At 40.4% G+C, this 17,457-nt stretch overlaps 1 protein-coding gene across 2 annotated transcripts; it reads right to left on the bottom strand.

The window, feature by feature from the left end:
- Positions 1 to 8,233: 8,233 nt before the first annotated feature.
- LOC147606395 (eukaryotic initiation factor 3 gamma subunit family protein) lies at positions 8,234 to 10,391 on the bottom strand. Of its 2 annotated transcripts, XM_086792030.1 has the most exons (2): positions 10,303 to 10,391; positions 8,234 to 10,263 (listed from the first exon to the last, which is right to left on the bottom strand). In XM_086792030.1, exon 2 carries the CDS (start codon positions 10,250 to 10,252, stop codon positions 8,663 to 8,665), a length of 1,590 nt encoding a protein of 529 aa, XP_086648156.1. In that variant the 5' UTR covers positions 10,253 to 10,263; positions 10,303 to 10,391; the 3' UTR covers positions 8,234 to 8,662. The 2 variants fall into 2 exon arrangements, with proteins under 2 accessions (XP_086648156.1, XP_086648155.1); XM_086792029.1 differs by having other exon boundaries at positions 8,234 to 10,351.
- Positions 10,392 to 17,457: the final 7,066 nt, after the last annotated feature.

Raw genomic sequence — 17,457 nt, forward strand, 5'->3', positions numbered from 1 at the left:
AGTGGGCGAGACAAGACAGTCTCAAAAATCCAATATAACTGAAGAATCCATGTCCCAAAGAAATGGGCGAGACTAAATAAGTCTCCATAATACCAATATCAAAATCATGTCCCAAGATAAATGGGTGAGATAAAAAACAGTCCCATAAGTCCAGATATCATAATGATGTCCCAAGTAAATGGGCGAGACAAATCAGTCCCATAAGTCCAGATATCATAATCCATGTCCCAAGATAAATGGGCGAGACAAATCAGTCCCATAAGTCCAGATATCATAATCCATGTCCCAAGTAAATGGGCGAGACAAATCAGTCCAATAAGTCTAGATATCATAATCCATGTCCCAAGATAAATGGGCGAGACAAATCAGTCCCATAAGTCCAGATATCATAATCCATGTCCCAAGTAAATGGGCGAGACAAATCAGTCCCATAAGTCTATATATCATAATCCATGTCCCAAGATAAATGGGCGAGACGAATCAGTCCCATAAGTCCAGATATCATAATCCATGTCCCAAGTAAATGGGCGAGACAAAATAAGTCTCCTGCCAACAAGACATCGGTCCACATGACCCTTGGCATAGACATAAGTCTCGTCATGTCCACTTTACCACTTGCACTCCATGTTGGTACTCTGACCACACACCTTGGATGAGAGGTGGGCTCAAGTAACAAGATAAAACAATCACTCGCAGGCATAGATAACCTGGAGTTCCATAAGCATTTCTGTTACTTGAAAATATTCCACCTGCCATCATAACACACCATGTGTGCATGGCCGGAATCCACACGGGCACCGCCCGAATGTCCACAAATGTCCTGCCATGTCCTTGGACTCATGTGCATCCACTCATATGATCCATACACATGCCCAGGTATAATACATACATGCATCCGCATGTTTCTAGGCCTGACATGCATCCGCATGTCCCTAGATCATAGGGGTTTGTGACATTCCCCCCGGCTTCTAATCAGTTGACCACAACTGAAAAGCCTCCAGATAGGCCTCATCCACTCTGTGCTAACCACACACCTTGGAGAGGCCGGAATGGGCCGACCCCCCCCTTGGAGTATTTTATTACCCAAGGAGAATAATATCATGTACAAGCTTTGAGGGCCTTACTCTCCCCACGGGAGATGCCGGATTATCCATATACCCAAGGAGAATAATATCATGTACAAGCTTTGAGGGCCTTACTCTCCCCACGGGAGATGCCGGATTATCCATATACAAATGCCATAGCACAGTCCAACACAAGGCAACCAAGCCGCAACATAGGCTGTAGAAATGCCGAGCCAACAATATAATCCATATACCTCCATGTGGGTACTTATTCTAACCCAAAAACCACGGGTCTTCATGGAATAGAGTTGGTACAGCAAGTACCACTCTCCATTCAGCCGGTACAGTAGATACAATGGCTGGTACAGTGGCTGGTACAGCTGGTACAATAGGTACAGTGGCTGGTACAATCGATATGATGGCTGGTACAGCAGGTACGATGGTTGGTACAGTAAGTACAAATGCTAGTACAATAGATACAGTGGCTGGTATAGCAAGTACAATGGCTGGTACAATCGATATGATGGTTGGTACAGTAGGTACAGCAAGTACAAATGCTGGTACAACAAGTACAATGGCTAGAAATCATAATAAATGATTGAATACCCTTGCCTTCAGTATTTCTTCGGGATGGAAGCCTCCAAAACAGTCCCCAACAACCGGTATTCTTCATGGGTAGCCTTCAAGTAAGAGAGAAAGAGAGTAGCAATCATTAGGGCAGCCTGAGGCTAGTGTGCAGCAAGAGAGCCTCTATTAATGAAGAGAGAGGGCTCCAATTTATAGATTTGGGCCTCCCATGAGCTAAAATGGCAAGAGATGGCTACGATGACAAGTGGAGAGCCACACAATAGCTGAAGTGACAAGTGTGAGACCACTTGTCTCACTTTGATCCACTTTCTAACAAGTGTCAGGCCACTTGTCTCACTTTGGTCCACCTCCTTGCCACATGTCCCAATCTAAGAGATGGGTCCTTCCATAAACTTTATATCTAAAAATATCCCAACTGGTAGACATTCTGTCATAGGCACTTTGCCAACTCTTGGTATCTGCTCAATTCCAGATGTAATGACGCGAACAGAATTTCCATCGGAGTCGGCCAAAAATAGCAACTCTCCTAAATTTTAGGAGTGTGGTCCTTTGTATTCTAGGATAATCCCCCATTCCCAAAGCTTGTACTTTCCAAATATTTAGGCATCCTGGAGTCCACCAGACCCCTTTCATACTGGGAAATGTCCAGGCTGGTGACATCCTCCCCAACTTCTTAAAAGTTGTCCGCAACTTTAAGCTTCAAGCCATATATTCAAGATATAATCATGTACCATCAAGTGGGCGAGACAAGACAGTCTCAAAAATCCAATATAACTGAAGAATCCATATCCCAAAGAAATGGGCGAGACTAAATAAGTCTCCATAATACCAATATCAAAATCATGTCCCAAGATAAATGGGCGAGATAAAAAACAGTCCCATAAGTCCAGATATCATAATGATGTCCCAAGTAAATGGGCGAGACAAATCAGTCCCATAAGTCCAGATATCATAATCCATGTCCCAAGATAAATGGGCGAGACAAATCAGTCCCATAAGTCCAGATATCATAATCCATGTCCCAAGTAAATGGGCGAGACAAATCAGTCCCATAAGTCCAGATATCATAATCCATGTCCCAAGATAAATGGGCGAGACAAATCAGTCCCATAAGTCCAAATATCATAATCCATGTCCCAAGATAAATGGGCGAGACAAATCAGTCCCATAAGTCTATATATCATAATCCATGTCCCAAGATAAATGGGCAAGACAAATCAGTCCCATAAGTCCAGATATCATAATCCATGTCCCAAGTAAATGGGCGAGACAAAATAAGTCTCCTGCCAACAAGACATCGGTCCACATGACCCTTGGCATAGACATAAGTCCCGTCATGTCTACTTTACCACTTGCACTCCGTGTTGGTACTCTGACCACACACCTTAGATGAGAGGTGGGCTCAAGTAACAAGATAAAACAATCACTCGCAGGCATAGATAACTTGGAGTTCCATAAGCATTTCTGTTACTTGAAAATATTCCGCCTGCCATCATAACACACCATGTGTGCATGGCCGGAATCCACACGGGCACCGCCCGAAAGTCCACAAATGTCCTGCCATGTCCTTGGACTCATATGCATCCACTCATATGATCCATACACATGCCCAGGTATAATACATACATGCATCCGCATGTTTCTAGGCCTGACACGCATCCGCATGTCCCTAGATCATAGGGGTTTGTGACATTCCCCCCGGCTTCTAATCAGTTGACCGCAACTGAAAAGCCTCCAGATAGGCCTCATCCACTCTGTGCTAACCACACACCTTGGAGTAGAGGTGGACTTTATCCATAAAAGCATCATATCCATGAGATATCCAAAGATTTCTTCTCTATAAACTCGGACAGATTCGTCCATAGAAATTGCTTGTGAAGCCCAATATCTATATAAATCTCGTCCAAGAAAGAAATCTCCATAGATATATTCCATCCCAATAAAAGGAGCCATGAAAAGAATTCATCCCATTAAAGGGAGCCATAAACAGTGTTTCCCTGAAACCATCTCAAGGCAAACAACAACACCTTTCTCCTTGCATAGCTATACAAGGGTTAGTGAACATCAAAAACACCTCATAGCAAAAACACTAACTTTGCAAACTCAAAGTATACTTAGCATTTCTTTGCCAGGTTGGTCATGAAGCCAGAAGAAATATCTCGTCACCATATCCTTAAGATATCTTAAGATATATCTCCATATAGCTTGCCTGTAAGCTTGATAATATAATCCACAATATCCATATGGAAAGAGTGCTAAACGTGTGCACATAAAGCCAACTCCATACTTCCAAGATAATTTTGTGAATTCATAAATCCTTAGACCAAGCTGTCTATTGCTCATGCTCTTGCTTCATAGGGTTTGAAGTGGCTAGCCATGCTTAATAGCAATGATGGTAAGTGTGATCCCCACTCGAGATCTTTTCTCTTCCTTATTGATAGAAGGAAGCCTCCGCTTCCAAGAAAGCCTATGCTCTGATACCAATGAAACTCGCGGCGGCGGTGCCCGGGGGACTAGGGCCTTTAACACACTTGTTGATACCATCAATGCATATTAAAACATTTAAACATGGCCACAGCCTTAACACATATCCATCATCACTTTGCATAAAACATAAAGCTGGACAAAACATCCACAAATGCTGAAAATGGAGCTTGCACGTGTGACACCGCATAGAGGCCGGAATGGGCCGACCCCCCCTTGGAGTATTTTATTACCCAAGGAGAATAATATCATGTACAAGCTTTGAGGGCCTTACTCTCCCCACGGGAGATGCCGGATTATCCATATACAAATGCCATAACATAGTCCAACACAAGGCAACCAAGCCGCAACATAGGCTGTAGAAATGCCGAGCCAACAATATAATCCATATACCTCCATGTGGGTACTGATTCTAACCCAAAAACCACGGGTCTTCATGGAATAGAGTTGGTACCACTCTCCATTCAGCCCGGTATATAAGGTACAATGGCTGGTACAGCTGGTACAATAGGTACAGTGGCTGGTACAACCGGTACGATGGCTGACCACACACCTTGGATGAGAGGTGGGCTCAAGTAACAAGATAAAACAATCACTCGCAGGCATAGATAACCTGGAGTTCCATAAGCATTTCTGTTACTTGAAAATATTCCGCCTGCCATCATAACACACCATGTGTGCATGGTCGGAATCCACACGGGCACCGCCCGAAAGTCCACAAATGTCCTGCCATGCCCTTGGACTCATATGCATCCACTCATATGATCCATACACATGCCCAGGTATAATACATACATGCATCCGCATGTTTCTAGGCCTGACACGCATCCGCATGTCCCTAGAATATAGGGGTTTGTGACACACTCTAGTTCATGTTCTGATTGTCTGTTCAACTCTAAGGTTTTAGCTTGCATAGTCTTCTCTAAGTTTATGGAGAAGTGAACGGCCATAGAATACACATTCTTCTGGACCCCGGAAGCTCACGCAACTTTGTCAATTACAAACTTGTGCAAAAATTGAGTCTAGACATGATGCCTAGCAATCATATCTACGAGGTACGCCTACCTGCATGTCGACAAGTGTGGGATCGAAAGGTGGAGAAGCTACCAATTCGGTTTCAAGACTACAGAGATATTCTGGAGTGCTATGTTTTGCACCTAGAGCATGTAGACTTGCTATTAGGGATTAAGTGGTTTAAGACCCTTAAGGTCCAGATAGATTGGTTTAGTCATTCTTTTTCTTTTAAACACAAGAACACCAAGTTTTGCATTCAAGGTGATTGTATATATCTCTCTTAGGGACCTCTTATAAATAAAGTTGATTTTGAAAATATAATGGATTCTTCTTTGTATACTGCTTTCCACTGTGTCTTGATTCCACTTTCGTCATTTCTCGTACCTGGTATGCATGTTAATGAATTAAGTGTGTTGAAAAGCAAAGAATTAAAGAAGTTACTGGACTAGTTTCAAGATGTATTTCCTAAGGAGCTGCCATCGAGTTTACCACCCGAAAGGGCAGTAGATCATCGTATTAATCTAGTCCATGGTGCTCAACTTGTTAGTATTCTGCCTTACAAGATGAGCCAGGCTGAGAAAGATGAGTTGGCCAAACAACTCGCATATTATTTGAGGATGAGCTAGATCCGTCCAAGTAATCACCTTGGGGTGTGCTTGTGTTACTTAGGAGAAAGAAGGATAATACTAGCGAATGTGTGTAGATTATAAGAGACTGAACAAAGTGATAATCAAGAACCGCTATCCTCTCCCAATATCAAATGACCTGATTGACCGTTTAGTGAAAGCGAAGTATTTCACAAAGATAGATTTATGTACTGGCTACCACTAGATACGTATTCATGAAAGGCACGTTGAAAGAACCGCCTTTCAGACTAAGTATGGCAATTACGAGTTTCTCGTATTACCTTTTGGGTTAACCAATGCTCTAGCCACCTTCCAGCAAATGATGAACGATCTTTTCCGTGAACATTTGGGAAAGTTTGTGGTGGTGTTTCTGGATGATATTTTAGTCTACAGTCGTACTCTCAAGGATCATGTTAGACACCTCACGATTATCTTGATTATGTTAAGACAGAATCGGCTGTATTCTAAATTTGGTGAATGTGAGTTTTTTATAACAAAAATCATTTACTTGGGACACAAGATCACACAAGACAGGTTGAGCATTGACTATGACTGAGTGCAGAAGGTTTTGGCTTGGCCTATACCGCAAACGGTGAGACAACTTCGTTCTTTTCTCGATTTTGTTGTTTTTCTTCGAAAATCTATGCAAGAATACTCTCAACGCACACTACCGATGAGACTGACTTGTTGAAAGATTGTGGACGTAAGTCGGATCTGCCTATCCCTTGGAATAACGATTTGGATACGACCTTCAAACTTTTGAAAGATAAAGTCAAGGAAGCACCTACCTTAGCACTGCCCGATCCTAGTCAGCCTTATGTTCTTGAGACCGACACGAGTGACTATGCCATCAGGACTGCTCTATTCCAAGATGGTAGACCTGTTGCTTTCGAGAGTCGAAAGTTGGACGACACTCAATCTCGTTGGCCAACCCTTGAGAAGGAGCTTTACGCTATCATTTACGTCTCAAGGTTTGGAGGTATCATCAGTCAATCAAGTATGTGATGCGGATGATTTGAGAGGACGAAAAGCTAGATGGACAGAGTTAATGCAAGATTTTGAATTTGAAATACGCTACCGCAAGGGGTCCATGAATAGTGTAGCAGATGTGCTTAGTCGGATCAGAGAGATGAATACTTTGTCATTCACCGAGATTTCCACTGACTTATTTCAGTCATTGAGAGAGCTTTGTAAGACTGACAGTTATTTTGGTCCATATTGACAAAGGATCTAGGACAGGAGCTCATTGATTGACCAAGGCTTGGTGACTGAGCAACTTACGATCCAAGTTGCAAGACGCCAGTGGATGATTCGAAATGGCTTACTGTTTCGTAATGACACAATTTGTGTACCACGTCTTGGACATTAGGTCCAAGGTTTTTAAGATGCCCTTTCTGCTGAACACCCCGAGGTATACAGGACATTAGCTTTAGTAAGATACACTTTCTATTGGCCAAAGATGAAAGAGTATGTAAAAGATTATCCTCAAGTGTTAGATTTGTCAAACGAATAAAGTTGAACGCTTTAGACACGCTGGGATGTTGCATCCTTTGCAAATCCCATGTAATAAGTAGGAAAGTATTTCCATGGATTTTATTACCGGATTGCTAAGAACATATCAAAGCCACAATTCTATTTGGGTTGTGGTAGACCGCTTGACAAAGAGGGCTAGATTTTTACCTACACAAAAGACTGTTACAACCACGCAATTAGCAAGACAATTTATCGAGCAATTGTTAGACTGTACGGTTTACCGCAAGACATAGTCAATGATAGGGACTCAAGTTTACAAGTGACTCTAGAACAAAGTGAATCATGAGTAAGGCATCCAAGGCATAAGATAGGGAAAAAAATTTTGAAACCAAGAAAAGAGCTCTTACATAGACATACACTCGATCATTTAAACTAACAAAATCAACAACCAAGCATATCTAGTGTGCACTTTGGACAGCCTGCAAATTGATATGATGCAATCCAATTTACCAAGGGTTATAAGCCCATAAAAGTAATGGGAAAATCCCTGCTGCTTTTGAAATAATGGAGTTTCTACTTTGACAAAATCACCACTTAGAAGTGGTAGAGCTGCCTAAATATCGAAACCCAACTCCTTAATTTTCCAAAAAGTACAGCCATGTACAAATAAGAACAGCTACCTTCAAAGCTTGGAAGGTGAGCTGTAGCAAAGGTGCGACTGTTTGATTCACAGTTGATTCACAAGAGATGGTTGCTTAGAGGTGCAGCTCAATAACCAATAACCATACAGCTGGGGTAAGAAACCCTTTCTTCTTATACTCTCAAGGGATTTAACTGCTTTTGGGTTCTAACTAAATCAAAAGCTATCAATCCTCCTGTTTTGTGACCAAGTATCCCCCGACTATGTGATATGCAAATGCATGAGGATAGACGTGCATGCAGTAGAGGTACCTCTAGTGCAAATGATACGAGAATGTCATCCTCTTGCTCAACTAAGAAAATGAGAGAAGAATAAAATGCCCAAGGTAAAACAAGATCAGCTTTAGACTTGTGAACTGTCCTAACTTGAAGACAGCAATAGGGAAATAAAAATCTGGTTCTACATTCAAAAGCAGGCACTTAAAGCTTGGACCTTTTCTTACAAGCCCAATTAAAACATGTTAACAGGTAGCGAAAGCTAAGGGAAATATACTCTATTCCACAATTAAGGTTGGATGAGTTGTGCATGAGGTGCTGCCACATGTGAGGACCCAAGCAGTGGGTCAGCCCAAGATCACCCACCAACTGCCTCTTTAGCCGCACGAGTTTTTGGAGGGTGACACAACCTCAACATCAAAATTTTTCAAAATCACATTCATGTAAAGCCACCACAATTCAAGAGTGGCTTAAGCAGAAGGATTATGAGAAGCACCTTCACACAGGAGCAATCTTAATTCCAGTCAAGACATAGCCCCCAGTCGCATTCATCTGCATATGTGGGTGTGTTCGTGAAGGAAGAACCTGATACTCCCGGAGCCAAGGCTCAACTATCTCTAATGCCACTGCCATTTTGCTCAACTGCAATTCATGCATGCACTGTGCCAACGGCTGTAGATACCGATGGTATATCACAAATGGGGAGGAGGGACAAAGAAGAGGTAACAATTCCTGAGCTACAGACCAAGGTTCCATTTCCGGTGCACCTATAAGAAGGCTTGTAAACCCGTGCTTTGCCCATCGTGACATATCTGCAGGAGAAGGGTTCCTCCCAGGCCGAATGATTTCATTGGCCTTCGCACCCACTGGCTTCATGTCGCCGCGGGGGCAACGCCTATCTGCTTCAGCTGAAGCCTCGTCTGCAACTACCAAACCCTCATCACCCAACGCTGCACAGCTTTCATTTTCCATGCTTCCAGATGCATTGTCTGCATGTACAACCCCCTCTTTTTCCACATGCAAGTCCCCATCCCCACGATCCATTGACTTCACATCCTTGTTCTCAACTCCCTTGCCTTCATCTTCATGCATGTTGTCTTCAGCCACTGATCCCACATCATTCTTCTCTAAGCCCACACCTTCATTTCCAAGCATGATGATGCCACAGGAATGCACTCCCTTGCAAGCCTTTGCTGGACCCTCACTATGATCCATGTCATCATTAGATGCATCCTTTTTCACAGCTGCAGAAAGCTCCCAAATTGAAGCTCTAAACACTCGGCTGGCCATTGAGTTGCTGAGATTCAAAAGGCCTACAATGTCCAAAGGAGTAGGTTTCTCAGAGCAATAAACGCTACACACTGAGCCAAAACCTCCAGTGCGTTCTGCAGCCGCTGCAGTAAGGAGCCCCCCAAGCATGTCCATGACAAGAACTTCAGCATATGCAGCAACATTGCCAAGGGACATCATGAGGCCCATCATATCCATGCGCAGAAACCCGATCTTCTGCGGAGATTTGCTGAAATAAGCTTCACAGATCCTTCTGGAAGAGGGTCTTCTCAAGACAAAGGAGGGGGCATATTTCTTCTGCTTTTTTCTCTTGTATTTCTGCTGGGAGTAGGCGGTTTTATTCTGGAAAGTGGTACTATTGGCGATGAGGGCATTGACGATGTCCTTACCAGATGCACAATCCATGCGCATACGATGTATGTCATGGGAAGAAAGCTTTTGGGCAGTGTTATCATCTACTAAGCTTCTATTATCACGCTCAGAATGCATGTTAACAACATCAGAATCCATGTTCACATCATCATGGGCATCACAAGGCTCTATGGAGCCTTGGATTTCGTCGGATTGTGTGTTTTTGGCATGTGGGATTTTGGCAAGGAAAGGACCGTTTGGGCCTCTCTGCAGTTCAAAAGTGGAGCCGTAAGGGGAGTCGATGAGGGGGGAGAGGGAGCACCTTGTGTTGCCGATCTTGATGGTTGCAGAGGGATGCAGGCGGGCGAAGGTGAGGCGGTCGCCATTGTTAAGGTCGATGAGCACGTTGGAACCCAACCGAGCCAAGAGCTGCTCAGGATTCTCCATCGCTCGCTCACCTCCGATGTGCTGCTCAGGATTCTCCATCGCTCGCTCACCTCCGATGAGAGCGTCGAAACCTAACAGACTGTGTTTTCTCCGGGTCCATTACACACTTGCAAGCCCACGGGCGGCCGAACTGTGTCATGGGCCGCCTCAATTTGTAATGATGCTAGTTCTCAAGCTCTTTGATCTTTGTGGGAGTAAGGAGTGCATCTATGGTACAAGATTCAAGCCCTTTGCATAGTTACAGATGTGTTTTCTCCGGGTCCTTTACACACTTGCAAGACCACGGGCGACGGGCGAAATGTTTGGTGGCCTAAATTTGTAATGATGCTAGTTCTCAAGCTCTTTGATCTTAAGGAGTGCATCTACCGTACAAGATTGAAGCCCTATGCATAGTTACAAATGTATACACTCAACTGCTCTTGCAAGCCCACAGGCGGGCGAAATGTCTCATGGGTGGCCTAAATTTGTAACGATGCTAGTTCTCAAGCTGTTTGATCTTTGTGGGAGTAAAGAGTGCATCTATGGTACAAGATTGAAGCACCATGCATAGTTATACAAATGTATACATTCAACTGCTCTTTGGTAGTGGATTCTTCCTTCTTGCTTGAAGCCACTTTCTTTAGTAGAGTGAGAACTTGAATAGGAAGTGAGTGGAGATTGTGAGTGAGAAGACACTAGCATACAGAGTAGATTGAGAAGCTATAAAGAGGATGTGCTAGGATTAAATTTAGGGAATGTGAGTCTGCAACAAGAAAGAGTCCCAATGGGAGAGTAATCTCTTGCTGTACTAGGAAAATTAATAGTACCTTGAGGAAACTCCATTTCGGGGGTAGCACCACAAGAACCTACCTGCTCTTGCCCCCCCTCAACTTTGAGCAATAGGTAGAACCACAAGAACCTTTGCCTAGAAAATGACAATATACACAAGAACCTAATTAGCGAGGGGTGCATGTAAAGTTGCCATTGTTGCTTCACAACAGAATATATAAACATACTACTAGACCAAACCAACAAAACCTTAGGAAGGTAGACTTTTATGACATCTAATATGAGCTCACATACATTTTCACCTTTCTAAATGCTTATGCATGAGGACAGGTTCTAGTATGATATAAACTTGTATATACATCTATATTTGGTAAGATACACTAATGTATATTAATGTTCCTTGCAACTTTTTTAATTCCTAAGTTCAATTTTGTGAGATATTAAAAAATTCTAAATCTTCAAATACACAAATGTGTTTCTACAATATTAATTTATAACCAATTGTGTTCCAGCCTTAGAAAACTTAAACTCATTGAAAGAACAAACTAATAAAATACTAGGAAGACATTCCTTTTTTAGGATAATTAAGAAAAATAAGTGCATATACATCCTAAGTTACCCAATGTTCGTGCCTTAATTGAATGCTACATATACATCAGTGATGTATATGTACATATAAAAATAAGTACATAGGCATCCTAAGTTACTCAATGCTTGTGCCTTAACTAAATGCTACATATACATCAGTGTCAGAAAACATTGGTGTAGCCAATGTTTGATCTTATTTTGATGTGCCCCAAAGTAAGGAAAAAATTATACTGAATATGTTTACAAAAAAGATAGGGGTTTTCCCTAACTTCCTCTTTTGAAAATTATGACAAGTACACAAGGTCTAGGCTTTTATGTGGACATCATACGTAGCCCCTTCTCTCTCTAATATTGGTCATGTGAAAGATTGCATCTCATAATAAATAAGAGGCCAATATCATGGTATAAATATAGATAAATTCTTGAATGTATTTTCTACATAAACTTGAAAGAATAGACAAATTTGGGGGAATCTCTAATTTTTTTAATATTATTATTTGGTATAAAATAACCTAATCATGTTTGACGATCCCCTAAAATAACGTTTGGGTGAATATTAGCCCCATGTTTTTCCTTGTGTATAGCACTATTGTGACATTATAATAAGATTAATAGCTTCAAATTTCAACTTTTGTGCAAATGGTTATAGGCTTGTTCAAGAAGTATGGCGCCCACAACATAATGATGGATTGGAAACACAATGGCTTTCTCAACAACTACTTCCTTAACAATAACTTTTTTCTTGATAATGGCTTTCTCAACAATGGCTTCCTTGACAACAACTTTTTTCTTAAATTATTTTGTGTTTCTTAAGGTTTTATTCACACTATGCGATGGGGGGCACACTGTAAATACCACAAGTATGCTCCATAATTCCTTTGGTACGGTTGCTTTATCTAGTGATAGGCATCAATACTTACATGGATCCTTGTATATTTGTAATATTAGCATTTACCATAAAGACCCAAGAGGGTGGCATGTGGAGGAGTGAGTAGAGATACTTGGGCATGTGTAGAGAGAGTATGGAAGGATGCATCTATGTGATCCTCCATCTATGGCCCTTTCTTCTCAAGTCTAATAAAGCCACCACATTAGAGCACCTTGTGTCATTATCATGATATTTCGTTAATTAAGTTTCCATATTCGCCTATACATTTACTAGTAATCTCCTTTCTGTGCAATAGCTCCATTGTAGTATACATCTTATCTTGATTTTTTTTACTTTTAATTATCTCCCAAATCCATTTCCCTTAAAATGAGAAAACCCAAAGGTTGCAAGTGTCTCTAATTTCATAGTTTGTGAATAACCATGAGGTTAGTTCACATCTCAAGTCTTCCCCTTTTTCCCATACTTAAAACTGTCATTTTTTCCTAATTTCATCAATTTATTAGGCCATTATCAGAGTTGTTACCTTAAATGTCAACTTAGTGGAAGATCCCTCAACAAGGGCTCTTAATTATACTTTATATCTCTACTTTAGGTCTTTGGTGGGAGGGCCTCTTGCAAGAGCAAGCATCCCCACAAAAGCATGGAGCAAGAAGGAAGTGTAGTTTGGCAGCTTTACCCCCCTTCACTAAAATGGTAATAACTTTTTACTTGGTGGTCCAATTCTAAAAGGTTTTGATATGGATATAAAGCTCTCTCCATATACTCAATTAAAATCTCAACCCAATGGATTAGAAAGGGAAAAAAAATATTTGTTTCTTGTTGTTTTTAGAGCAATTTTGGTAACTCTACCCCCCTTCACTAAAATGGTAACTTCTTGGTCGGTGGTCCAACCCCAAAACTTTTTATATGGACGTGAAGCTCTTTTTAAGATATATTCATCTACGTAATTTAATAGTAAACCCTAGCATTCATTAAAGAGCATTAATTCTCTATTTTTCTCTATTTTCAGAACAATTTTGATAGTTATTCACTCCTCCACTTTAATGTTCATAAATTTTCACTCCCTTGTTTTATTGTTATATTTTTTATTTGGATGAAAAGCTCTTTCAAATATTTTTCCATCTATGTGATTTAGTATTTAGCCCCATGGTTCAATAAATAGAAAATTTTAGAGTTTTTGTATATTTTCCATGCATGGAAGCTTAAGCATCTCCACACAAAGCAAATGATCTTTTATCTAAATTTGACTTCCATGTTCTCTTCTCCTTATTGAGTGTCCATTAAAATTTGTCTTCCAACCTCTCAATTTTTCCAAAGGAGCTTTATTAATTATCAAGTTTTATCTCCATTCACATAGTCTTGCATAGGAAAATCTTCTCCCAACAAACAACAATTGTCCTTCTCTTTGGAGTTGATAACTTTGATGTGTATATCTTCATTTTTAGCTAGGGAGGGAAGAAAGAGAATAAGAAAAGGGTGATCTTCTGTCACAATACATGTGGTGTTATGTTATCATCATGGTGTGTTTTACAAGAACATGGTGACCTCACATCACAATACATGTGGTGTTGTGTTATCATCATGGTGTGGTTTACAAGAAAATGATTATGTTGTGTCACTTTACAATTGGTGTTTTGTTGCTTCCATTATGTTGTGTTCCAAAATAAGAGGCGACCAAAATAAAACATTTTTATGTTACATTATTTTGCTGGTGTTACATCTTGCTTGTGGAGATGCTAAGATGGGTCAAGAAGCCTTGTATATGTCTTGTTTTCTCACCTAATGATCCTATTCTATATGTATGATGGTGGCTAGCATGGGAAATTTTAAAGCTCATGTATGATATTGGGAAGAATGCTGTTGGAAGAAATTGCAGCACAGCTCTAGGAATCGGAGGATAGTGAAGGAGATATGTAAGAAATGCACATAATTATCATAATCATTTTGTTTATGTTTTCTTTGTGAGCATGCTCTCATGAATCAACATTGACAACAACAGGTATAATGTATAAATGGGACCTAGTCAATGCTTGTTTGCATAGTGTAAGGAGGAGTTGAGATATATGATGACTTTTAATAGTGTCTAGGATACTATTAATTTGTTTTGCTATGCCATTGAGTAAGAACATAATATTCTAAAATTATTATATTGTGAGAAGGGTTCAATTACATATTGCATTCACACACAACAGATTCATGGTGTTGATATGTTAATCACCATGTAGTGGAGGTTTTTGAGAGAGTGATTTCAAGCCATAAATTGCTTTTATTCAACTAACAACATAGAGCCAAAGATTTTGGTATAATGCTCCTTGTCTTGCTTAGCATTATGTTCAACATCCCAGTTTTTCATGTAAGTAAAGGAGAAGATCGGAGATCTCACCTTTGGGAGTTTAATCAAGCATGTTGATTGACAATAATGTCTATGAAGGAGTAGGTTGAAATACTTCTCAATTTATTAAAAGGTATGGTCTTAGCTTGGCATAAGGCTTTGTGCATGAAAGAAAATCAAGAATGATTTGGAAAGTTTGACTAAGGTAATAAAGGAAATAATTGGGACAATGGCATGACCATGCCTTATTGTTACAATTGGATCAAACTTTCCAAAGGGAAGGAGAGTTAGTGTGTCTTCTTTCTCAGTGAGGTATGAGGCTTTATCAACTTGTTGTTTTACACTTCTCGTTCATCTTTCTCAAGGGATACTAAGAGTTCATGGTGATGGAGCATCATAAAATGAGCAAGTTTTTCATGGCCCTAGAGGCTTTCTTGTGAGATAAGGTCTTTGGAAATGACCCTACCAACAACTACCAAGAGGATATTCACATTTCCTTCTTGAAGAAAAAGGTTACTCTACAAATGGAGTTCATATATGCACTTTCTCACCTTGGTAGAAGCTACTTCAACATCTTAAAATACCATCTTCATCATTAGATTATGTGACTGCATAGCTATGGCATAATTTATTGATCATGCAGTGCACTTTGCCAATGGAAGCTACCTAGACCTACAAGGTTGAAGATAAACCTCTAGGGATAGGACTAGTGTCACTTGCTATGAGTGGAAAGAGAGGGGCGTTATCACAATGAAGTTAATAAAAAGGGAGGATAAAAGCTTAGCACTTCCAGAGGATATTTATTCTAAGGAAGCCTAGAAGAAGAAAGGAGGGTAATAGTAATAGGAGTCAAGAAGAAGAAGAAGACAGAGAAGAAGAAGAAGAAGGAGAAGGAGAAGAAGAAAAAGAGAAAGGCTAGAGAAGAGGGAAAACATAAGAAGAAAAAGAATTCATCTAGGAGGAAGATTTTCCTCTGGAATCTCTTAGTTATGACCTTCGAGCAAACCTTAGTTATGGCTTTCTAACAAACCTTAGAGAAAAAACAACCCAAATCACATTTGGTCAACTTCTTACACCTTCTCTAAAGAGCATATGAAAGAATAGGGTAGGTTGGCCATCATTTCATCACAAGAACCAAAGAAGAAGAAGAATAATAAGAATAAGAAGAAGGTTACAATAAAGCTTCTAGCAAAACAGTCAACCTAGCTCCTGATGAGCAAGTGAAAAGGCAACCAGGCTCTTCCCTCCTAGGTTAAAATAGTCAACCTAGGTTGAGTGATCCTTCTTCATGCTGTGCAAAACCTCTAGATGGTGTGCAAAGCTCCGGTAAATCTTATCTATTTATCCCTAATGGTTAAATCCTTATTCTCCCATTTGGTGGTGTAAAAGAGCCTTTTATAAGAGGCTATTCACATAGGCTCTTTTATTTGGGTTTCCTTTTAACTTGTGTAGCATCTACAATAAGTTTCATACGTGAAGCATTGCACTTCTTGCACAAGACATCAAAAAAGACTCCATTCAATCAATCATTGATGTCTCTTATACTGAGACTAGACACTCGCCTTAAGACTTAATCAAGTGCAAAGACCATCCCACTCACCTCATATACACCCCATTTGTAAGTTTAGCAGCGAAGGGTTTCATACATAGCAAGTCAAAGGCAAGTCATACTTAGCATGAAGGTTTTCATACTTAGTAAGTCATACTTACTAATGAAGAATCACTTTGGGGGATTCTTAGTGGGAGAGAGAGGTTCCCTAGAGGATGAAGGTACTGAAAATAACAGTTGATTAATCTAATATAAAAAAGGTATTAGCCATCATTGCATTAGGATTAGGAGATGGATTTATCCATCACTTTGCATTTCAAGATACATTTAAGAGTACTTGGGATAAGCTAGAGAAAATGTTTGGGGAAATAATAAAAGAATTCACAAATAAGTTTAAAAACATAATTATTTGGCTTGGATATCAAAGACAATGAATCTATTTCAACACTTCTTGAAAAACATGACAATAGAGAAGTATAGCCCCTCGGGGGCTACCTTGAGGAACCTCCCAGATCCAACTATTACAGGAGTGAAAGTAAGACTCATAGAATAAGAGAAGTAGAATCAAGAGAAGGTAGCCCAAGCTACATTAAGTGATGAGAAAGCATTCTTCTCGAGAGGACCAAGACCAAGAGTGAGAGAATTACCAACAACAAAGACAAAGATGACATGCCCACTACTATGGAAAGGTAGTGTAATTCTCCTCACATTATAATCTTGAGGACTTGTAAGACTAGTACTTTGATTTTCCACCCAACCATATCCCAAATGGACCCTAAACTCATGGTTATATAGGCCTAAGTGGTGTATGACTTCCCAACTTCAGCCCCTTGACCTTTCATTGCCTAGACATTGCCTTTTCATTAACCAATGCCTCTTCAACTACCCCTAGAAGGGGGTGCCCTCTTCTGTGTCCCTTCGAATTCCATTGTGCACCATTTACTTCCTATTTTACTTTAACTTTAATGCCTATTAATTATTTCTTGGGTATTTCCTATTTGAAATCCCCTAGGCCTTATTTATATACAAACGTTTTACATATAAATAATCTTTCCTAGTTTTACCTTTTAGTGTTTCTT

The sequence above is a fragment of the Cibotium barometz genome, chromosome 57 (assembly GCF_041138505.1).
Source record: "Cibotium barometz isolate CiBa-2024 chromosome 57, ASM4113850v1, whole genome shotgun sequence".
NCBI lineage: Eukaryota > Viridiplantae > Streptophyta > Polypodiopsida > Cyatheales > Cibotiaceae > Cibotium > Cibotium barometz.